Source organism: Drosophila simulans, chromosome 2L (assembly GCF_016746395.2).
Source record: "Drosophila simulans strain w501 chromosome 2L, Prin_Dsim_3.1, whole genome shotgun sequence".
Classification (NCBI taxonomy): domain Eukaryota; kingdom Metazoa; phylum Arthropoda; class Insecta; order Diptera; family Drosophilidae; genus Drosophila; species Drosophila simulans.
In genome coordinates, this window is record NC_052520.2 from 17,780,456 (window position 1) to 17,805,256 (window position 24,801).

At 41.3% G+C, this 24,801-nt stretch overlaps 1 protein-coding gene across 1 annotated transcript in view; it reads left to right on the top strand.

The window, feature by feature from the left end:
- LOC6732645 (insulin-like growth factor-binding protein complex acid labile subunit) overlaps positions 1–24,801 on the top strand; it is a 49,243-nt gene that overhangs the window by 14,848 nt on the left and 9,594 nt on the right. Inside the window, exons 3-4 of the mRNA XM_016180319.3 lie at positions 6,882–6,902; positions 24,621–24,753. Coding sequence (XP_016025357.1) covers positions 24,621–24,753 — 133 coding nt within the window. The 5' untranslated portion in view covers positions 6,882–6,902. The remainder of the gene's footprint in view (positions 1–6,881; positions 6,903–24,620; positions 24,754–24,801) is intronic.

Genomic DNA, 24,801 nt, shown 5'->3' on the forward strand with positions numbered 1-24,801 from the left:
AACGTCCATGCCAACTTCAATGCAACTGTGTTTCGTTGGGGGAAAATATTTGTAATGAAAGCTGCCAAATATATCGGTCCCCCCAAAATTGCCAATGGCACGAAGGCAAGGAAGTCGACGGGCCAATGGAGGCTTGTTTAACAATATGCTGACCATGTTTCAAAGGCGGAAAATTCGATATGTGAAGGAATGAAAGAAATGCGAGCTGAAATCCAATATCTAAGCCCAAAATGACTGCAAGCTAAAACTACGACTGCCAACGTATTTTTCCTGAATGTGTGGGTAGGTCCAGGGTGTGTGTTAGACATTCTTTATCAAACAGAGGCGGAGAAATCAAATTATGACCAGGCAAACATTCGTTTCCTATAAAGAATTCTGGAGACATATGCACAGAAGCGGGCAAAAAAAAATATATGGCCCCAACTTAAAGTTGTTTTATCCATTTTTTTTTTAAATATTTAGAAAATCAGTAAAACTGGGATATTAAGGATAATATTTGGTATTAAATATCCTATGTATCGTCCCTGCGAATATGCCCCATTCGAGGTGTTTACCCATCCTGTCTTCGCCCACTGCCTATCTAACTAACTGATGAAGTTGATAATGATAAAGAGGCCAGATAAGAATCGCCTGGGAAATGCCTTGAAATGAATGGCACTGGCACAAAAGGAGAAGATGGAAGCAGAAGCATTAATTATTAAAAGAAAATTTCATGCATGTGCATGAGGAAGCGGAGTATCCTTCTGAGTACTTATTCTATCAGCCCTCGTCGTCTCCGTAATTAATTTGATTTCATACATTCGGGCCAAGGAAATGCGAAAGGGCCCAACACAAGTCGAGTTTAATAATTTGAAAGGCAGCGAAAGAAAAAAGCCAATTACGCGAGCCCTGCACATTCATAATTTCCCAGAAAAATGAGTACTGATACCCGGCCAATGAACCCGGTTTTCAAGCGAGACAATAGTCCTGGAAACTCTGTTGTCCTGCCAGTTTTGCTTTCTACCGTACAGCCGTGTCGACATTGGTAATAAAGCGCTCACTTGCATTTGTCCAGGATGTTGAGTGCCCCTGTGCTTGTGTGTGTGTGTGAGTGGGGCTGTATGTCTGAGTCCGTGTGAGAGGGCCAAGTGTGGCTGTGTGCGTTGGCTCGAATGAGGTTAAGAGCTTAATGAGTGCTGACAAGGCAACCTGTAGTTGACATATGACATTTTTATGTGCCCCGAAGCCTTCGCAACAAGGGTTTCCTATTAATACACATCCTTCTCACAGCTCCCAAGATGAATCCTTTTTGGTCCACAAGCACCTGCCCCAAGGTAAATGCTAAGGTTTTGACTTAATTAGTGCTAAGAGTTAGCCTCGTTTTTATATGCTAGTTGCTTGGGAAAATGAGTAGAAAATGTGGCACAGTTTCGGTCATTTAACTCGGGTATTTTGGGTCTCTGCGTGGAATGCCTGAGAAACAATAAGTTGGGTCAGTTATTTATGTGTGCGAGTGCTATGGAATGTCGTTTATATAGTATCGATGACAATCTGGAATTGAGAGAATCTTAGGGAGACGGCTTTGCCTTCAGGAAGTTAACAGTGTGGCCCAATGAACCCTTCTATTGGGACTACTAAAGTTTTTCTGCGCAAACACTTATATACTTTTCCTCGAGCGGATTGATTGACTCTTCTGGGTTATTCAGCTTGATTTTATTTGCCTCTGATACTCGCTCTCGCCTGACAATTAGTCAGAACAAGTCAACAAGTTATGCAGCCTGCATTGCCGCCCTGGTCAAACAACATGCAAACAGCACACATGCCGCATAAGCCACTATCTCGCCCCCTATATCCCTCTATCTGCTATTTGGCCATGCTGGGTGACCACTGGACCATTTTGTAGTTGGCCACGTTGTTTGGCATTGTTAACCACTCGTGGCCATTGTTTATTTGACTGCTGTTACCGTTGTTGATATTGCAAGCTGATGACATTAATTGTTACATTTCCAGTTTGCCCGTCGCTTGCGCTTTTAACGCCTGGCTGGCCACCAAGTTTTGGCTTACCCTCTCATCAAGGGACTTTCAACTCCTACGTACTTGATTCTTTTTTGTTGGCAGAGATGGCATATCAGTTTCGTTAACGCGCTCTTGATTTATTAGCTCGACTTGGCAGCCCGCAGGCCGCATTAGTTTTTACGACGAAGGGGAGACCTGTGCCAAGTTAGACAGCTTTAATTAAATTTTAATTAATTATTCATAATACACAGTCGAGGAGAGGGTGCTTCATGTGCTGCCGAAAATGTAGAGCCAAGAGGGTGTTGCATATTTCACGACCTTACAGGGGTGTGCCAGCCACTCACTGGATGAATAAATGCTAAGGCATTTGAAAGCTTAAAGATGTGGAAATATTGCAAGCCGCGAATTACAAGAACTTTACACCCACCCACACCCAAAACTGTTGGAATTAGGGAAGTGGAGATTTTTAGTTGAAATGATAAAAATAGGATATAAACCCATCATATATTATAACCAGAGTGAACTACATAGTTGGGAATAAAACGATGTTGGGGGGAGATGGGGACCTTTTTTCTTAGGTCACCAAGTAATCTATTAATATCATGGAAATTAACCTTGACTTGGTTTCGCCTCAGCAGATAAATTAAGAAGTGCAATTGCTGGCCACTAATTAAGTGCCAAGTGTTTGAGTTCAAAAGTCATTTAAACGCACTGAACATCCCGCTGCAGTTGAGCAAATGATTTGACAGACAACCGGCTGAGGCAGCAAAAAATGAAAAAAACGTACAGCAAGTACAATGAAATCAGCAAGAACAGCAACGTACTCACGCAACATCAACAAGTTCATTAAAAAAGTTAGCACAAAAGCAGCAGAAAAAAGGCAAAAACCCGGCGATTGAAGCTCAAGCGAACGGAACCCCGCAAATGTAACGCTTCACTAGAACTTGGCAAAATCGTAGTTTTTTCCTACCCCAACTATACTCTGTTATCTGCAGTAGTCCCTGAATGTTTCAACATTGTGCTCACCTTCAAAGCGAAGGGAACAGCGGAAATGATGCGGCTCATTTGTGTGCCACCACAAAATGGTGGTGGCACAGAGGAAGTGGGATAAGTGCAGTGATTAAGGGGAGGACAGTTGGTTAACGCTTCCAATTAAAAAAATTCTGTCGGAGAATAAAGGGTTCTAAATAAAGTTGCAAGTCAAAGGAATTGACTTGTTGGAGCTTTGTGGAGTTCATTAAAATAAAACGTATAATTTTCCATTTGACCATGCTAGAAATCCCAATAGGGCAGTCTTTAAAAATTTCATTGGGTACTATCCTTAATCGAACAGTAAAAGGGTAACCCTTTGGCAATTTGAAATGCTGTTACAATACACTATAATATTCCGCTAGCGAAATGCACCGAGCTTATCCAGGTTAAACGTCATAAAGACAGCTATCAATGCAATATCCTGTACATTTACCAATTGTGGGAACACCTTCATAAGGAACGCGTTTTTTACCCCTCAATACGGAAATCGTCTCACATGGAGTAACCCCAATCGAAGTGGCTTCGAATGGCTTTTCTGGGGGTGTGCGACGAAACCGGAAATGACTGTGCAATTGAATTGTGCGAAATAACAGGGTTCGAGTGCAAAGTAAACCTGCTGGAAGCACTTCCCGTATGCACATTTTGTTGCACCTTAATGGCGCCAGCCAAGTGTGTCGATGTCCGAGGTCCAAATTCCGCATGGAAAGGGAAAATGGGAAAGTGAAACCGTGAAAAGTTCAGTCCGACATTTGCCCTTTGTTATGCACATGCATTGTTAACAGAGGGATGAATCCGCCGACCACCCTGCTCCTCGCTTTCCCGGAAGTTTGTGGTGGGAAATTTCATTTATGCTGACACTTGACTTGACTTGCCCTGCTAGTTCGGCTCTTCCTTTCGCTGTTTGTTTGCTCGCCCTTTTTTATTCGAGGGGCCGAGCTTAATTTGCTGCAAATAAATAATGAAAACAGACGTTGAGCTGGCCAGTTCGATTTGGCCTTGGCGCCCAATGAAGTTTATATTGTGTTCGAGTTGTGCACTTTTTCCATTTCCTCCTCCAGTCGGAATGGTTTCACTGGGGAAAAATATTTACTTTTGATAATGTCACAAAAAAATGTTTTTGCGGAATTCTGCTACTATCGCATATTATACTCCTGTTTCGTTAGTCTTTGATTTTATTCAAGATTAACTAATTTAATTATAAAGCTCCTCTACACAGAGAGTACGTTAAAACGTAAATGTCTTAAAACCAAATGACATAAAATTTGTGACAGTGCACGGACACTGGACCGGAAACGTGTCGACTGAGCAGCAGTCGGATGTCCAGAAGAAAGAGGAAAAGCGCCGAGTGGAAAGGAGCCAAGCAGATAGCGCTTTTCCTTCGAGCACTGTTTTTCCCCTCGTCACTAACCTTGACTTGGTTTGCTCTTCACAGTTCGGTGTGACAATTTAATTGTTTTGTAATTGTTTAGACTTTACACAGAGCCCTGATTTATGGGCGAATTGATTGGTGGTCAAGTACCCGGCTTTGATTGACGGCCATTGAGTGACCCAAAAACGGGGCTCATAAAAGTTTAAAACACCTGATGCAATGTTGACTCAGAACCAGCAATTGAATACAATTGACAGAGGCCAAAACATATTAAATGTGCAGGAGATAAATATTTGTATTCTGACATACACGCTCTTGTTGATCGGATAATAAACTAAATTAGTTATGCATGCATATCTCTGAAAGCTAATCGAACATACCTTTCACTCTGCATTATTTTCAGGCCTATTTGGCTAGCCATAAATCCCCATTGAAATGTGGGTTAATGTGTGCTTCAGAGTTGGCCTTTTAATTCCTCTTTTGTCCCGGCAATAAATCTCCTCTCGGACGGGCAGGAAATGCAAGTGCAACATTTGTCTAGCCAACTTTTAGCCAACCTCTAGTGGAAACGCTACTGTGTTGTCAATTTGGCTTTTTTATAGCTTAACCGGCGGGTCGGTAATGTTAAAAATACGCTGATATTTTCATATATTACTCGTTGTTATTAAAACTTTATAACAACCCATTTTACAATTTATTAGAAATGCCAAAATATAAATATAGTAATTTTGGCATTAATTGAATTCTGCTCCATCTACATAAAATGAATAATTTAACTTCCTTTTTCCAGCACTAGTCTGCAAACTCACGATTCAGTACGTGTAGTGGTGGGAAAGTTTTGTAAATGATTGCAGTGCGTGTAATTGGCTGGCAGGGAGTAAGCTTTAAGACCAACTTCAGCAGCAGGATGCCACCCACCTTGCACAAAAGTTGCCTGCCGTTAGTTGCTCAAATGAAGTTAGCAAAACTGATTAACTCTCGGCAGCTTGGCTTGATTCTCTCCTCGAGCTCTTGGCCCGCAGTCCTTAGCCTAGAATACTGGCTTCCTAATTGAATTTTGCCAGCGCAGTGCAGCGTCCAATAAAAATTAAACTCGCATCCCTCCTGCTGCTTAATGATAGTTTGTGCAGCGGCGGCATTTTGATGACTGTCATAATTTTAATGGAATGCTTGCTGCATTTGCAGCTGCATTAAAGCCCAATTGCATTTCGTCAGACGGCCCTTGGTGGTGACCTTAGCCAGAGGTGTCAGCATAAATCTTTATAGCCAGACACGCCCTCTTCTAGCCTTAATCCAGCTCGCTCTTAAATCCTTCGTGTGGATACTATAGCCAAGGGCTCTCGCTTGATGCGTCAATGTCGTTGTGATGCCATTTTAACCCTGTGTTTTAGTTTGGTTCTAGTTTTAGTGACGGCCATTTATACTGGCACGCCCTCTGGCGGCTATGCGAAGTGAAGCCACGCCCACAAAGGGAGAATCACACTGGGCAGTCAGTTAGTCGCTCGGCTAATTTTGCTATTTTCCCATGATAAATGGCTGCGCTTTAAAACACATATCAGGGGTCTCAAAATGAAACAAACCCATTGCTTTATGAACTTTATGAAAAAGGTCCCAAACGAAATTTGCAAAAAACTATCACCGAAATAGTGATACAAAAACTGCCTAAAAGTATACCACATCTTCCTTATCACTATGGACGGTACTCCCCGTAGTACAGCAGAGTACCTGAAGAGTTTCGCGACTACTTTATATGCAACCAGGATATTATTTCAAAAAGAAAACGCGGGTGAACGCAAACCTCCAGTGTCGCTACTATTAGATACCCACTACTCATCCATGCAAGCAGCAGGCACAACTACTTAACAGGTGGTACATCTGGAACACTTGCTTGTTACTATTTAATGATACAAAATAAATAAATGAATTTATTAAAATATCGAAGGCTATAAAATCCACTAGAGTTTCATATTTTACCTTGTGGTTTCTATAAAACTTTAAATAAGGACTTACATTACATTTTCCTATTGGTAATTGGAAAATTCTCTTTCCTTGCCACAACAAATTAGATATATCCCCAAAAGCCTTAGCAAACAAATTCCTTCCGTACTACGGCATCCGTAGCTGGTATGTCTTTGGAATTAATGTTGCTTTTATAAATGCATGTCCCACTCACTCAATGACACTTTTCCGTAGGCTGTTTAAGCTCTACTATATTTAGTAAAGGTTACACGACTGAAAAGATTGACATTTGCCATTGAATTTAAGGCGTTGTCAAGGTGAAACTGCTCTCATTGGCCTTAGAATGTAAATGTTGTATGTTATACATATGTGCCAAGATCCCTGGAGCATCACTTGAGCATTGGCCAAGAGGGCTCACTTTGAAATATAAAAATGTTTTCTACGCAGAGCTCTTCTGCTAATTGAAATAGGTCCAAAGTGGCCTGGAAACAAGTTTATTAATGAGTGCTTTTCTTTTTCTTTGCAGGACATCGTTACTATAGCAAAGGTGAGTAATTGGATATGGAATAAATATGAAATTAGTATTATATCAATAAGTAAACTAACTTCAGCTGATTAGCACTTACAACATAATTATATTAGGACTATAGTCCTGTCCTTTGGCATTATTTTTCATATTCTCTTATCTCCTGGATACAATGCGATGGCATCTTTACTAAGAGGAGCCTTTAATTTATGCTCTAGTTTACGCATTCTCCATCTCGTTTAATTAGTAGCTAAATTGAGCGTCTTGCTGTTCAAGCCAAAGACCAATTAGTGTCAATAATCAGCAAAGATTTTTCGTCCGCCTTTGCCGCTCTGATCCACTTTCGTCGCAATTATTCTTCAATTTTTGAAATTGAACGCACTTTTGATGGCCCCATAAAACGGAACATAAAATTTCATAAATACCGTATGCTTCGCATGAATTTCTTTGCCAAATGGAAATATGCCATTTAAGAAAACATTTTCTAAAAATCCATTTTTCGCTCTCTGTGTTTTTACTTGATTAATTTTGCGGCTATAAAGGAATTTCCTTTGGGGAAATAAAAACGGATCAAAAAGGTAGCGCTTTTTCGTGGCTCTTGCGAATTGTAACAAAATCAAATTATACAAATTTGCATTTAGTGGGCGAATAAATGTGCGGAAAAGTAGGCAGGAAAAGTTTTTCCTACACGAATACATTTGCAGCCAGCTGGAAAAGACTTCTGGCGAAGATGATGATGATGGCTTTTTCTTTGTATATTATTTTCTTTCCTAACTAAATTAAAAAGTTTTTCGGGGCATCGGCATGCGATTATAATGAGCTTGTCATGCTGGTTGACGACCTGGCAAAGAGGGATATACGAATCTAATATATTTCTAATATAGTGGTAGCCAAAACACAACCATATTCATGAGTCTCAAATGAGTTGTGCAACAGTTTTTAATGCCCACATCCGAAAGGCAACCGTATCATATATTTCAACTGTTCGTTTGCAATTTTTGATTAATGCGAGTGTGCGGAAAACTCAGCGGCAAATAATGAAATATGACTGGCTGCCACAAACAGAGTTTTCTCTGAAAACAACCAAACAACTAAAATCGAGTTACACGCAGATGGAGTGGCCTGCGATTGGGTGGGCTGCGCTGGGTAATATAAAATTCTATGAATTTGTACGTACATCATTTGAAAATCGTAAAACTTGCAAGTGTTTCCCGTATGTATGTATATATATAAAGTCGGTGTGTGCTGACTGGGAGCTGTCATAAACAGGACGAAAAGGTAAGCTGTCTGCGCGTTTTCACTGCCGACGAGTCCTGTTTTTAGTATTTTTTTATTCCTTTGTAAAGAGCAGACGCACATACACAGCCACAAAGGCGCATCCTTATGTAATTATAATGCCCTGGCAAAATGCTGATGATCCTGCAAGTGCTGCTGATGATGATTACTAAGTTATTTGCCCAAGTTTATGGCTGTGCAAAATGCAAAGGATTTTATACGCACCCGGGCCATGTGCACAAATTAATAATCTCCACTCGGGCAAATTAAATTTACATTGAAATGTTGCTGGCGGCGCTTCTGAACATTTTGGAGCTTGGCTTAAATTTGATGCGTGTGTAGGGTATAAATCTATGTGGAAGCCCAGTGAATGCAGCTAAAAACAAATAATATTTGGCTACAAAATCAATACTGGGGTTAAACGGCAAGTTGACACGTAATGACATCATGCCAGTTGCTAATGAATGTCAGGCACTATATACGAACATATCGCCGCCTTTCAACTTTCACCTATCTGTCAGTCACTCTCGGTTCGTCTGCCAGTCATGGAAACGAATAAAAACGCTTTTATTGTAATCCGCAATGTCAAAATGCTGCAGCGGATGTTTAGGCAAATGTGCGGACATGGGTGAACTCGTGGAAAAGCGTTTTCCTCTCCCCAAAGAGGATATATGTACATATACATATATGTACCTGAGCCTTATCGCATGCCACGCAGTTATTTCGGGCACAACACCGAATTTCTGCCTGCTAAACTATAAAATTTACCCTTCGGCATCGACCCAAACCGAAACGAAAAAATGGTTTAAGGTCTATGATTATCCATTGATAAATGGTTGACATTTTTTGCCTCGGCGAGAGTGACTCTGCCACTTCAGGTTAAATAGTTTAGGAATGTCTGCCGCATTAAAAAACAATTTCCGCTAAATCACTTTCTTGGCTAGCAGGAAGGAACAGGGAGGAAGTCATCGCAGCCTTGACTTTAGAAGAAATTTTCCTGTGAAGAAATTTTCCAGCGTAAAAGAAAGTATGACAGTAAAAGTAAGCCACACGCCTTATGTAACAAATCAAGTGCCACAGGGTTCATACTCCTCCGGTTTTGCGAATGCTTTATGTCACTGGAAGGCGCAGTATAAAGCTTATTGATTTTCAGCACACTAAAACGTGGGAAATGCGAAAATAAAGAAAGAAATTTTCGTGGGTGTATTAAACTCATTGAAAAGTTTGCAAGCTACAGAAACTTGATATTTGTTTATTTGATCTAATTTGAGAAAATATTGGCTGGATTTACTTTTCTTGTAGTTCATTCAACTGTCTGCTAGACCGCAAGCTACGGCTCACCCTGCGGCAAGAAAACAGCAGCATAAAAATCTCAAAGAAATATTAATAAAAGATGAGCGACATTAGTGTCTTGGTTTCGTTCCCTCCCATTACAGTTTCCAGCATCTCCACAGTTTTTTAGGATTTTTTGTAAATGTCCAACCCAAAACCGTAAAACGAAGGAGAAAACAACATTTTTACTACTTCCTTTTATTTTTTGCTTTTTCGGCCAGCGTCTCTAACCTCGAGCATTCTGTTGACCTTTTTCGAAGCTGTTTGGCTTTGGATTTAGCCATTGGGTGCGAGTTGCTTTAAAGGGTCGACGAATGCAAAAGGAGAATGTCATAAATTTGTAACACTTTTGCGGGGATCCAGACAAGATGACGAGCAGTGTGGTGGAAGGACGAGTCGGGAAAAGGGCAAGGGAAAGTGCCACCAGACGCCAGTGATGTCGTTTTAGGTGTCGTTTCAGACAGTTTAAAATCGGGTATTTTAGTTCAGTAACCAAACTTTATCGGGTTTTATTAAAAGTCAAATTCTTCGGAATAAAGATTTTCATATTTTTATTGGTTATTGTCAGACTTAAGCAAGATTTTAATTGAAATGATTTCGAAAAATGATCATGTCGATTATACCAAATAAAATTTGTGTTCTTAATTATTGAAACGACATGTATGCTGTCTAAAGATTGTAGATAAAAAGAAAATTGTTTATGATATAGAAGTACTTAGAACCTGGCAAATTTCGTAGGATTTCGTTGAAATGTTGCAACCATTTTAGCCATATTTGCGTCCTAAGTTCTGACAACTCTATTTGGCGGCAATATCCCTGCGAGAGCAGAAAGGCAAACAACAAAATCCGAAACTTGGCCTACGGCACACAATTTGTCACACATACAGGGCACATAAATTAAATATACACACGAGTCGGAGATGGCTGGACTTTTGGTTTTGGTTTCAGTTTCGGTTTCGGTTTCAGATTCGCATTCAGTTCTTGTGACGTTACTTTGGCCTGGTTTTTTGTGGATGGAGCATAGTTTGCTGGACCATTTGATTAATAAATTGTTTAGAACACAAACTTACTGACTTGTGGCTAATAAAATATGAATGCTAAAACTTTGCGGGCGGCAGCATCAAAGGCCAGACATGAGTCGCAAATTAGTCATGCGCATATATGGCGAGTAATTTATGTTTGCGTTGATGTATGTGGCCCAGAGGCAGTCAAATTTAACCCCAGTTAGCATTAGTAAGTTGCCCCATATGCTTTCCCGGCGAATTTCCATAACGGAACGAGGCTTGTGTGTTGGAAAACCCAGCATGGGCATTTCCTTTTGGCCTGCACTGCGTATGCGTAATTTGATTTTTCGTTCCTTTTCCGTTTCGGCAATGATTTTTATGCCCTTACACATTTGTCGCTTTTCAAAAAAACGGAAGAAAAACTCTCATCCCTTTGCTTTTTGTTTGGGTCGCCTTTTTGATTACATCTCAATCAATTGGTGGCAGTTTTATGTTTGCACATTTCAACATCTTTCGGCTCTTCAAATGTTCATTTTTACGATGCCTGCGGTGATTCTGGTTGCCCCATGAAAATTTGTAAGCATTTCGAGTCCTTTCCTCTTTTTCTAACGTATCCTCAATGTATTGCATTACTTTTGTGTGAGTGTAAAAGTTTGTTTATTTCGAATTACCATTTTATTGTATTGTTGGGATGTCTTCGAACTTTATAAAAATATTTAAAATTGATTTTCAACTTTTTTACGTCTTGAATACAATTAAATGGGTTTGAAAGCACATGACCTTAAATTAGAAGGAGTTAACTAAAAAGTAATCAACTGCCTACCACGGAAAGTAAACCGTGCAAACTTAAAGAACTGTTTAATAATTCTGTTTGAAATGCGTCCATTTTATTTGGTTGCCAAAAAATAAAAAGAACGCAAACAAAATAGAGCCTTGAGGGCCGGCGTCTGTCAGAATACAATTCAATTTTGTTTAGCAATCCTCCGCTCCTGCTTTTCGGGGGCAGAAAGCTCAGTGATCTGCAAAAAAGGGCCAAGTTATTTTATAAAATTATTTTTCATCTAGCAGAAGGCACGGACAGGGCCCAGAAGCCCAGTGAGTCGAGTGGCAGCATAATTTTCATTCAATTTCGCTCATTCGTTCAGCGTTTTGACCAGGTCACCGGAGTGCCTTTCCGGCGGCTGTTGACGATGGTATGCATTCATGGCTATTTGCCATCATTTGTGTGTTTATCCACTTAGAAATGAAGCGATTTGATTTCCCGGCAAATGAGCCATTTTCTGCAATCAGTTTGCATTGGCCGGCCCCACTGTCTCATCCCACAGCCCAGGATTTACTTGTAGCTTGCAGCTTCATTAAATCGCGTTGTGGTCGCCCTGTTATCCGCATCTCACTTTTACTGGAAGTGCACTTTTAGCACAAATTTCCTTTTCTTGTTGGCATCAGCTTCCTTTTGTTCTCGGGCAGCCAGCAAGGATGAGGTTGATGAGACGACAAGGACGTGGACGAGGACCGAGGCTGCCGCAGGCCTGGTCGTTCCACTTTGCCAGCACTAAAGTGTTAAATCGCATAATTATGTCTCTCATGGCGCGAACTTCACTAAACTGCAAAGTTATTCCGCGGCTGGCTTTGGCATCATTTATTCTTCGCACTTTCCTTCACAGCTAAGCTCACCCAGGATTAGGCAAAAACAATGAATGGCACACTTTTTAGAATAGGAAGACACATTTTAAACAATTGGTAGCCTCAAATGAAATGTTGAACTTTTGCACTCAGTATCCAAAAGTCGACCCCATTTCCTGTTTGCTGTTTTTCCGGCTTTCACATGCTGCAAGTTCCTTTGTACTCGAGCTCTTTTATTTTCTTTCCACTTTCGCATACTATGCGAATTTTCTTGCACTCTGAGGCATTTTCCTTTGGCCATGTGTTTGCTTTGTCATCCGAGGCTCAAGCTCGACTTAATTATATTTTAAGTTGACTGCTTACATTAATACTCGCAGAGTAAAAAGGAACTGGAAAATAAAAATGGTTTTTCCCCAACACTCGCAGAGAAAGCAAAAGTTTTGGCCCACAGCCTAATGACTAAATTGAGAGCAACTTTGCCAGAGTTCTCAGCACACATTAAAGGCAAATAATTTGCATACCCAACCCGACGGCCAACAACTCGAAAGTATTTCACTAACTATTTGAGTGGCGGAGGCGGAAAAATAAAAGCAAAAACGGGCTTTAATTGTGCGATCCCGGTCCTGTGCGAGAGAAATGGCTTGTAATAAATCTCGGCGTCCACTCACGGAAAATGGGGCCAGGCGGGAAAATGCGAGTATCCTTAAAGATAAGGCCCACTACTGGCGCTTATCTGGGCGTGAATGCCATGATGCCAAATCCCTTGTCGGCAATTCGAAACATTTAAACATTGAGTCGTCGACTGAGCTTGAGAATCTCGCAGCTTTTAGTCCTGGAAACGAACGGTGGAGTGTGCCTTTATTGGGCCACTTGTTATGGCCGACATGGCCAGCGGCTAATCTATAAAAAACCAACTCCCACATATGCGTATGCCAGCACAGAGAAAAATAGTCGTGACCAATTCGTATTATTGCAGATGAATCAAACAGAAAGGAACAATGACCCCAAATTATAAAACTACAATAACTCATTTGTTAAACATTGTTTAGCTTATAAGGAAGAGTATTGATAATAATAATATAAAAATAAATATGCTTTTGATACTCATTTCGTAGGCCACAAAGTGTTTTGTTTTTAGATAGGTTTTTCTTTCAGTGATAGTGTGGCAAAGCGGGCGGAAGAAGTACCTTGACAGCCTACTGCATCAAAACTGTTGCGTTGGCCGGAAAGATAAATTCTCCCCACTTGATTTTGATTCCCAGCAACAGTACATTAGGCGTATTAACTTAAAACAGTCTCGACACCAAGGTATTGTGCGACATGTGTCGTCTGTCTTTCAGTCTGGCAATTGCGTTTGTGCTAACATTTAAATTGTCGACACCGCACTTAGCCAATTTTTTGCACTATCAACTCACAAATATTATCTTTCAATTACCAGATGACAAAATCAGGTTCTGCCACAGCTCACCCGTGCGTGTGGGCGAAAATGTCTCTGAACGTAAATGGTTTAGGATGTGACAACATCAAAAGGAAGCCCAATAAGGATATCCAATATTTGACGGAATGGAATCGCTAATGCTTTCAAAGCTAATTGATTGAAGGACTCATAAAACCACAGCTGAATGTCCGCTTCAAGGACTTTGTGGTTTCCCTTATACAATTACAACGCAGGAAACATCTAATCATACACACTTGACAGATTATTTAGTCTGGCAAGTGGCTTCTAATGTATAATCAAATATGCGTTACTTTGCTTTGACGATTTGCCAAAACAAACAATTGGGCCAATGCATTTTTTGGATTTAAAAGAATAAATTGCCAACCTTGTGGCATTCTTTATAGATTTTATGAAACAAGAACACACTTTCTTGTTGCGCTTAATACATCAAAGATATACGTTCTCGTATAAAACTGGTATATTACATGAATTTGCTTATCAAAGCGCAATTGACACATTATTTTGATAGTCTGACAAGTGGCTTTTAATGTCTAATCAAATATGGAACCAGCGATAGGGAGCGGCAACCCCGTTGCATTCCGCCTGAGCAAATAGTACGGCCCACGAGGCGTATGCGCAATGCACAGACGTCAAAGTAAATTTTGCGAAATTCCGCTTGAATTGCGCACTGATGATGACAACGAGCCAGAATAGTAGTGGAAAGTGGAGAAGAAGAAGGATGACTCTGTGTTGGGCTAAGAAAAACTTGAAAGGGGGGTTGACGGTGGGGAAAAGCGGGAAATGGAGCACGAAAAAAGTCCTGTCTGCCTCGGTTACAACGCAAATCGGTAAATTGCTAAAACATGTTGCCATCCTTGGCGTGAGCGAGAGGCTCCCTGATTGTGTTTGGGCTGCCAGTGTTCCCGTGGCCGTTGAATGACTGATGAATGAGCTGAAGTGCAGGGCCCCCGAGTGTAAGACTTTGAGTATATGAGTTTACGTCGACGCTGGAAAGCAAGAAAAGCATGCAAACAATGCCGTTAAAAGAGAAAAAAGGGCGGTGAGAGGTGGAAAACTGGTGAGCGGAAAATGAGCAGTGACAGGGGCAGAGAGACAGGGCTCATCCCATCCTTGGAGATGGAGAGCGAGACAGTGAGCGAGTCCTCCGTCAAGGATTCCTCACGTGCTTTTAGTTCCAAGACTCTGGCATACCTTTTTGCTAATTAGAAAATATTGGCCAGTAGCTTTTCAGGTGAAAAATGAGTCAGTTGAATCTTGAAGCAAGAAATTTAGAGCGTAATACAGATTTGTCACAGTAAAGTAATTAATTTGCAATAGTTATACAACATTTTTCTTAAATGTATATATATACACAAAAAACATATATTATATACATATATATTATACAAAAAAACTCATTTGACAAGGAATACATCCAATACTGTGGCTATTGATCAATGACAAAAGGTGAGTCGATAAAACACTCATTTCCTAAATAGTAAAAAAGATAAACATTCGCTTAATCTGTCATCGATGAGGTTTTCGTGGTTTTTTATTATCTCTCCAGGCATTGCCAATTTTAAACTGTGCCACATTTATCACATACTCCCACGCTGACCCGCATTGGTGTGCCAAGCATCTCATAAATAATTTCATTTCTGGCGTCGACTAAATTGAATTTTTAATCATTATGCGAACAGCAACCCCATCGCTCACCCCATTCCTCATAAAACGAGAGTGTGTGCGAGTGAGCCATAAAACGAAATTACACGCATATATCAGAGCATTTTGGCTCAAGGAATCTGCACAGCGAAAATGGAGGAAAAAACGGCGGCAAAGACTAGAAATGTAGTTTTTAATTAAAACGAGCAGCTAGTTAATGGGCCCGTTTACAGCCAGTGCTGTTAACACTTTCTCCCCCAGTTTCTGAGATTTTCTTTGAACAACAAGCTTAGGCGACTGAGCGCTTTAAAGACGCTTTAACTGGAGGGTAGATGAAACGGGGTGGGATTGAGGATCCCAGGGTGCGGTTGTTGCCATTCCGTCGCGCATCTGAGATTGCAGTAGCCAAAAGCGAGATGAACAATGGCGGCGGGGATTTCCCATCTAAGCTCAAAAGCTTTAAATGCGCACTTTGACACAGACGCACGCTCGCAGTGGGGAAAACGTAGAAGAGCAGACACCAGCATTATTGGCACACCGCAGGCACCACATGGCGTATGAGCAACGCGCTGCCATCCGCCATTTACCATTCGCCATTCGCCATATACCATTTACCATTCACCAGGCCTTCGGGCCCGGCTTATCTGTCCAGCTGCACAACGACTAATAAATGTGTGTAAATTAGTTATCAAAGCCAGCGGATGAGGGAGAAAAGGGTCGTGCACTTAATCATAACTTAAGCATTAATTAATACGATTTTTCTGAAGTCCACATTACATGTGCCAGCTTAGAGTTGTATAATTTTTTCACTAGTGCGATCGAACGTTAAGCGGGCTTAAAGAAGTAATATGTTAAACACGTGTCACGTTGTGCCTATAGACCACTCGATAAACTCATTAAATGATTATTACTCTCATCTAAATAAAAATGTATTTATAGCTTAAATAAACAGTAATATTGTAACATTTTATTAAATGTATTAAAATATTCCTCCTAAATAGGTTCAAAAGGCGGTCATTGGCCAAACTCATAATATTTATTAAATTAATAGACTGATTATTAATTAAAATGAAATTAATTAAATTATCTACGGCATTTTCAAGCACTCGTGAATGCTATTGAAAATTGTATTTTTGTCCGACACTTTCCCGTTGAAGTGAGGCCATTAATCATATTGTTGGCGTTAATTTATTCATTCTGAAATGCCACAAATGACGCAGGGTCCCTGCTCTTTATTCTCGGTCTGTCACAATTCGGTTCAATCGCGAGTGCTTGTCAAAATGCTCATTAATTCATTGAACTCTGGGTGTCCACCCCGTATCCAAAAACTAAGCGAGCATTATTGGGTGTATGGGGAAAATTTTCCTTAAATTTGCATTCATCAATTTGCTACCCCACTTGCTGTCCTGGCTTATTATTTCAATCAATTGCGGAAGGATGGACTGAAGAGCAGGGCAAAGCAGCAGATTCAGTGAACCGATGATGACCTGCTTTTTGTCATCCCACTGCCCTTCGTTTCGCCCTGCGTTTGGCTTTTTGTTCGAATTGACGTGAAAAGAAAATATGTTTTCCCTTCTCCGGTTCCCAGTGGTTCCTGTAAATGCCTGCGTTAATTTATCAGTGGCAAATATTTTGCAATGGTAAGCAGTACTTCGCCCGTTTCAGAGCCCAAAAAGGAGGCCAAGGATCCTTGGACTGTGTCGTCGTTTAATATTTATAACAAAACCTGAAGGCCACTCGGACGCATTTAACTTCTGCCAAAGGGGGACGTCTCCGAGCGGCTTTTTAATTACATTTTCCGATTGCCAGGACCTCAAACCGCTTTCTTGCCGTTCAAATATTTGCCGCATAACATTTTTACGAGGCATTTTTCCATTAAGATTTTTCGTTACCATTTACCCCTTTTTTCCGGGCCTGTGTGTGTGTGCGTGTGTCGCATTGTATTGACTTTTAAGCACATCAACCGCAAATACCGCATCGGATATATAGGAAAACTCAATCAAACTGTTAATCGACTTGTGGCCCATCGCCAGGAGCCCACTCCCTTCACAGGATCTCAGTCGTGCGTGGACTGAGCAGCCACCCTTCACCCCTTTTGATTGTTTTTCCATGAATTTCCAACCATAAAATGTCAATAATATGTTTGCTCTCGGCACTCCCAACCGCTGCCCTCCGCATCGCAAAATTCCGCATGTGTTTGCTCTGCTTTTGAGGCCTCGTGGTCTCCATTTCATTCAGCATCCAGGAGCCATCAACTCTCGGCAATCGACCTGTTCAGTGTCAATAGGCAATAATAAATATTGAAACGTGTGGCGATGAAATGGAACAGCTTCATTTGCTTTGAGTGGGTCGCAGGATGGGTCAAGATAGGCCCTGATTTGATGGAGTTTAAACAAGTCAATTCCATTAAGAGTTGCAGATTGAAATTGTGATGGCAATTTCGTATAAGGAAATCGGGTTTTTTATAACAACTGACTTTAGGATTTATTAATTGCACCAGCGGAAGGCTATATTTTCATTGTTGAATTTGTATATATGTGTATATATATACGTACCCTAACATGCTAACATTAACATTAAAATATAGTTTTGATAAATATATTTTATATATTTTCTTCTCTATACTACTGATACATTTTATAAATTTTAAAGTTTAAAATTTTACCCAAAAAATAGTATCAAATCTAAGAAAAACTTATTCAAAAATCATCTTTTACGAGCCCTGAAAATCATTCACCTTTAATTATAGTTCCCAGTGTCCACTATCAATATTCATTAACATTTTAGCCTCGAATCCGGCCTTGACACTTGCAGTTTTATTTTTGTCCCAAATGCTTATGACTTAGAAATGCCTGTGAAAGGCATACCATGTTCGACATTCTCAATTGTCCTTGGAGCTAAGAATGACTTTCCACCCACGAATCGAAAGCTATTTGACTCAACCATTAAGAGCCAACGCCAGAAGTCTCCGATGTCGGTTTCCAGATCATCAAGAGCCACCCAACTTAAAGTCTGTGATTTAATTGGAGTGACTCAAATAAGTTAAATTAGACGAATCTAATGAAGAGGCTGTCGCATGTGCGGCAAAGAGATAGAGGACTTAGCCTGTGGACCAAGCACACAAGCCTGCTCCTTTTGTGTCCTTTTGCAGGACCTGCCACAATGAGCTGGTGTGTGTGTGTGTGCGAGAGAGTGTTGTTTTGTGGGGAGCGGTGGCCAAATGAACAAGCGGAAACAATTAGCGTTGTAGCATTATTTGTAACGTGCCGTTTGGGAATCTCTCCCCCCGGTCTTCCGTTCCGTAATTAAGAGTCTCATTAAAAAATGATAAATTTAAATGGAAACATCTTCTGCCGGGGCTGCCGTTGCCCCCACGGCTTTTGTGCATCCGCAGACAGTCTCGAGTGCTCTTCAAGAATCTGGGCTCCGCAGCATAATTGAAATACTTTGCGAAATTTAAAGCCAGCGAAAAGTTGCTCTACGGAAACTCAAATAGAACAGGGAAATACCTAAGGATTGGAACTCCTTTGTAATCGACAAATTGGCGCCTTTGCCCAGTGCAAAGCTGACAAATCAAAAACTTTTGCCAAAGGTCCAACTTTATTTTGTTGTGCAGGAAAAAGAGAAAGTTTCAGCATTTTGGTTTGCCGAAATCCAATGACAGTTTCTCCACCGCAAACGAAAATGTATACCATTTACGGAATTACCTGTTAAAACTCATTCGGTCCGCTGGCAATTGCATAAAAATAAATTCCGCATTGTGTTCACTGTCAGCTTAAGTGGAATTAAAGTGCATTTAAAATTAAAGCTCCTCCTGCCGCACATAAAGTGCATTTAAATCAGTGAGTTGTGAGTCCAGGTGCCTGGATAATTAAAAGTTAAACGAGCTGAAGGAAGAACATTTGAGGCGAGCCCTTAATTCAATCAAGGCGCTATTAGTACGCCATAATCCTGTGCCTCGTGCACTGCGAATTTCTTCTGCATTTCTGCAGCATTTGCAATTCAATTAAGGTGAGGCTGAAAGCGGGCCAAAAACAATGCACTCACGCGGCGTGAAGCGTTAAAAATGCAATCAGAGGCAAACAAAGCGCACAAAAGGAGCCGTAACTGTGACCATGACCAGGCTTCAGGTACGAACTAAAGCCGGACAGGTGCCACGTCTCTTTATCCACTGAACCCCCTTTTAGGTATTTTTTTGTCTTTTTGTATCCACCTGAAAGAAAACCGCGACCAAGACGATGACGACGTCGCTTGGCTCCGCTGAAAGTTAATATCTTGCAACGCTTGGCCAAGTGAAACATAACACAGTGTGTCCGTAAGTGGAAGTGAAGGGTTCTTAAAGCCCCAAGTTGTGTTAAAAGACGGCTAAGAGAAGCTGACCACACGCAGCTGCTGAGTTTTGGGATGGTGAAAGGTAAATGGAATCATCGGAAATGCTCCTTAATGCCGCCGAAGATCAATAAGGGCGAAGAACTAATTGGCATCAATATCTCAGAGAGGGAAGCAGAAAGAGTTGCACTGAAAAAAGTACCAACAACTAATTTAAATAGTAAATACAATTATATCTGTATTAGCTTATTTTAAAAGCGTTTAAAGTTAATTATATTAATCTTTTGAACTACATTCTGCAAGTGGAGGAAATTGATTTCATTTTAATTAAATTAAGTGCGGTTGTGTAAACCAGACTCCCTTTATTTCGAGTGCACTTTTTTGCTGTGAATATCGGTGGTCAAGGTGTGTGCGTGTGTGGGTGGGGGTGTGCCAGAGTAAGGGGACACTAATCCCTGTTTTAGGCATCATTGCCTCAAAAGATTGCTGCTCATTTGCCGTGCCTAATTGGCCAATGTCAGCTTAATGTCGTCCCCTCCGCTTTAGCTTCCTGGCCCCTCTCCACCACTTACTTCGTCTGCTCCGCACTTCCGCCTAGAGCACACAGATACACACCGCCGACACACGAGCTCACACATGCACACAAAGGAACACCGTCTGTGGGCTCTGTGGGTGTGGCCGAAACTAATCGCATTGACCAAATGACCCAAAAAACAAGCGACAAAATCTGCAACTGATTGCACACACCCAGAGGTTATCCTGGCAATTTTATATAAATTTGCTCGTGTCCACACAAGGGCAATTACATGAAAATTCTCACATTTGAGTGTGAAAATAAATCAAGGAAAATACGTTATTTTTGTAGGAAAGTGGCACCCAAGACAGAGGACGCGGAGGACGTGCCATTGGCTTGTAAAGAACAATTACACGTGTGTGAGGTGGTGCTCTCTCTCATTCCCAATCCAATAACGCCCAGATACAGATGTATCCCAGTGTATCCATAAACGGCAATTTGGTTTTCTCATGTAAATCCCCTAGAAGGTCACCAAGCGGTCGACGTGGCTTAAAGCTCTTCAGCGGTTTTCTGGGCTTAGCTTTATGGGCGGGCGGCATGCGATGTGCTTGGCCAACGTACAGCACGTGGCCAATTCCGAATCCAGGTCCAGGTCCTCTTTCTGATCCTGATCCCTCTCCAAGGACATGGCACACTCCTCGCTCTTATGCACCGCACGTCCTGCAACTAATCGCTCAAGTCCTTCATGCCCTCGGCAGGCTGGCAGGAGGCAGGCAGCCAGGAACACTTTCGTGACCATGCAGCATCGTGTCTATCATCGTGGCGGAGCTGCTCCTCCGTGGCCTGGTACACTGCGCAGAAAAAAGAATCTACAATTTGATTTAAATGACACATACTCGGATTTTTGGCTATGCAAGCCTTAAAATATACAATGCAATAGGTATACAAATCTATTATTTTTTGGCTTTATTTTAAAGTGCGTTTTTTTGTTGAACAATTTTGCTAAGTGTATTCCGGCTGGACATAATCACGCATAGCCATCGCCACTTTGCTCAATCCCGGCAGCTTACTTGGTAGTCGCGAACCTCGAATTTGCGGCTGGAAATTGATAAGAATGTTTGTTCCATTCGCCACACGTAAGGATTCCAAATGGCTTAATTTGCCGAGCTAAACGAAAGTGCTATATATTCAAGTGGTGTACTTTAAGGATTAACTGAGCTTGAAATATTCTTTTAACCCTTGCCTTGAGCCCATTTTCTGTGAAGTGAAATAAATATCCAAAGTATGGCAACAAATGACAGCCATATGAGACTGCAAATGAATACCATTTTTTAAATAAAATTTCGGCAAATCAACAGTTTTTGCTTACTAAATCACCCAGCATTTCCACGCAGTCCTGCGAGAATAATAGCCATAATAATAATAAAAAAAACGTATAAGAGCCATAAATTAAATGTCAGTGCGAAATATCAGAAACTGATGCATGAAATACACGCGGGCTTTAAAATAATTTGGTGGCGAGTTCAACAAAAGGTTCGGCCAAAAAACACAATAATAAAAAACAAATCTTCGCTCGGAAATATATATTATATTGTAATATAATTTCTCGAGCATAAATCTAATTTATCAATTTATGTGAAAAAAAAAAAAACTTTTGGCAAGGCGAGTCGACAAAAAATCCCGCCAAACCGAGTCCGAAATTTATTTTGTTTGTGGCTGTGACCTGCGATTTTTGGCCTTCATTGCCAGCTCGACGGTCCTGTTCGTGTATACATGTATTTGCAGGAAACGTGTCCGGGTCCTTGCAGTAATTGGCAATAAATGTGTTCATGAATTTTAATGCTGCCCTCGTCGGTCAGCGAAAGGCGCAAATCGGCCACGCCCGCCATCGTGCATAATTCATAATGTTATGCCAGATGCTTATTTTTTGGTTTCGTTTCATGGGGACCTTAGCCTCTTTTCGGGAATTTAACGTAATTTGATTTTGCTCCCTTGGCAAGAATTGAGATTTATTTGGTTTTGAACTGAACCGGCTTTTTGGCTCATCCCCGCCCTCATTTGAGTAAATTTAATACCGTTCAGTTGGCCGGCAAATGAGAGTTTATTGTGTGTGTAATTTGAGAGAAAGGAATGCTCCAACCACTTCCGCTTTGGCTTAGGCTCAGTGTTTCTGGGCTGAGCTGCCTTTGATTTATCATATTCAATTACAAAAGTAGCGAACGTATTAAATGCCACATCCGGCGCTGTTCCAAGAGGCGTATGAGTAATTTTCTGCCCAGCCCTTTTCCCATTTTATCCATCCTTGCCTGTTCTTCCAGCCTTCTGTTTGTCCTCCGAAGTGGGCGGCGAGCCAAACAAATTTGCCAATGTTTAAATAGCAAACGGTTTTCCCTGCTGAAAGCCGATATCAACATCTACTCAGGATTCCGCCTCCACCTCCGCCAAACACAACTTTTCGCCACTCGACCACTTCGCGTGCGCCATCTGCAGTCGGCGCAAAGTTGGTCAAAAGTCCTAGTGGAGCGTGTAGGACGTCAGCTGCTTTTAGGGTATTTGTTGCTCTGCTCCGGAGTGTGTGGCCTCATCCGCCTCCCAGTTTGTGGGCCAACTAGTCAGACAGATGCTGATTTCTGGGCCATCCATCTTCAACCGAATCCGGTTCGCCGAGAACAGAGTGATTAAGTTTTGGTTTTTGGCTGTGGGGAACTTTTCCCTGCATTTAATTTTAACTTCTGCTAATGCTTTGGATTATGGTTTTCAAAGTATGCTGCTGGTTTCCTAGTAGGTTTTAAAATCAAGTAATATATTTAGAATAATGTGTATTCCAGTTAACAACTTGAATCCTTCTCAGTCTTACGCTCGGCAATCTTTATGGACTAGAAGGCCATAGAACACAAAATGCGATTAAATTTTTATTTGTGATCCCTAAATCCACAACATTATTTCCCAGGTGTGACACCCAATTTGAATTTAAATTTCCGCCTTGAGGAACTCGCATGCAAAAAGAATTTATATTCGGCTAGGGCGCCACTTGCACTGCGTATTTCACGAAACTTCTACATTTTTGAATGCATTTTTGGGAACTTTATTGTGAGTAATGTGCCATGTTAAATTGGGTGTGAGTGTGCGAATAAAGAGCGCAGAGTGTGCTCCTTTGGTACATTTCGCCGACTTGAGTGCAAAAAACTGTCCTGACGCCAAAGTTGCGGCGGAGGCTGTCGCAATTTTTCACTTTTACCGCACCAACTTTGCGGGAATATTACTCAGCCGGGCCCAGAGGCAATATCCTGACAACAAATCCGGCAAGCACAATGCATAAGGTGCCTACTATGAGCCGGCAACTGTCAAGTTGCCGGCTGCCAGACAACTCTTTCTTTGCTTTCCTCCATCGCAGCCCGCATCCGGCAGAAGCGATCCAGGCAAATATGTAAAATGAAAAGTATGCTGCGCATAAATCCTTGTGCTTTCGCGTGTCCCAGGCAAACGTCTGCAAGGAAAAGCCGACGCGTCCAAGCCAAAAATTCCCTGAGCTGAAATTTAATTTTCCAATGCATTCGCCGGTCGTGGCCTTTAAGCAAATTGGAAATGGTTTACACGGCACACAGAAAGAAAATTATCTCTTCTTATGAAACAGCCTCTACAATATGAACTTACAATATATGGGGTAACCTAAAAAACTGTTAGCTGCTTTAAATTCAGTTAAATTTTTTAATATTATTTTAACAATAAAAACCGAAATGTTCGAAGAAAAAAATCGTCTTCGCATTTGTTTCTGTGCAGTTTCTCGACACATTTCCCGCTGTAATCTTTGATTTTCAGTTTGTTTTTTTCTGTTGTTTTGCAACCACAATGTGCTGCGGCTAATTTATGCAGCACGTTGGACGGTTAGACTGCATCGGGACCACAGGACCAGCGCCACAGTTTATCGCTGGCCACGGCGCGCTTGTGTCCTAGTGTCCTGCTGCTGGCGACCACAAATCACCGAGGTCAACACGGCGTATACGCAATGCACACACCCCAACCAAACACACACACGCACACACCGAGCCAAACAAAACGAAAGTATGTAACAAAACCACTGAACTTAAAACAAAAAAAAATATAGTATAGTGCAAAAACAACTGGCGGAGCAGCTGAAACCATGTCAACATGTGACACCACGTTGATTTCAATTTGAATGGGTCTGCGGTGGCTGTTAGGTGGAGTATGTGGCTGCGTGGTTTTATATATAGATTAGCAGCTGCGGCAATTGAAAGCAGAAAGGGCAGAGGTGAAACCGTAAACTAGTTCAGCAAGTCGTTCAATCATCGAGCAATGTAATTGGATTAGGGATAATTAGAGGAATGTTTTAGGATTCGTTCGGGCTTAATCGAAAGTTTAAAAGTTTCTGAAAAAAAGGAAAACCAACGGGGAGTGTTAAAGCGCTTTAATATTTAAATCCCAACTCGATCAAAATGTTTCTGAACTTTCTAGCTTTTAGCATAAGAAAGCCACCACTAATTGCATTCACTAACCACAAACTGAGATACTGAACTAAATCCTTTTTATTCTGTCCTTGACAGATGCTCTTCAAGTGGCTCCTGTTCAGCCTGTGCATAATGCCGGCCATGTTCAGCAATACGAGGAGGAAATGCCCCACTGAATGCCAATGCAGCATGGACGACTTGGATCGTTATCAGGCCATCTGCACAAAAGGTAAGTGGCGCAATAAATGCAAAAGGCGGAACCGATACGGGTGTGGGA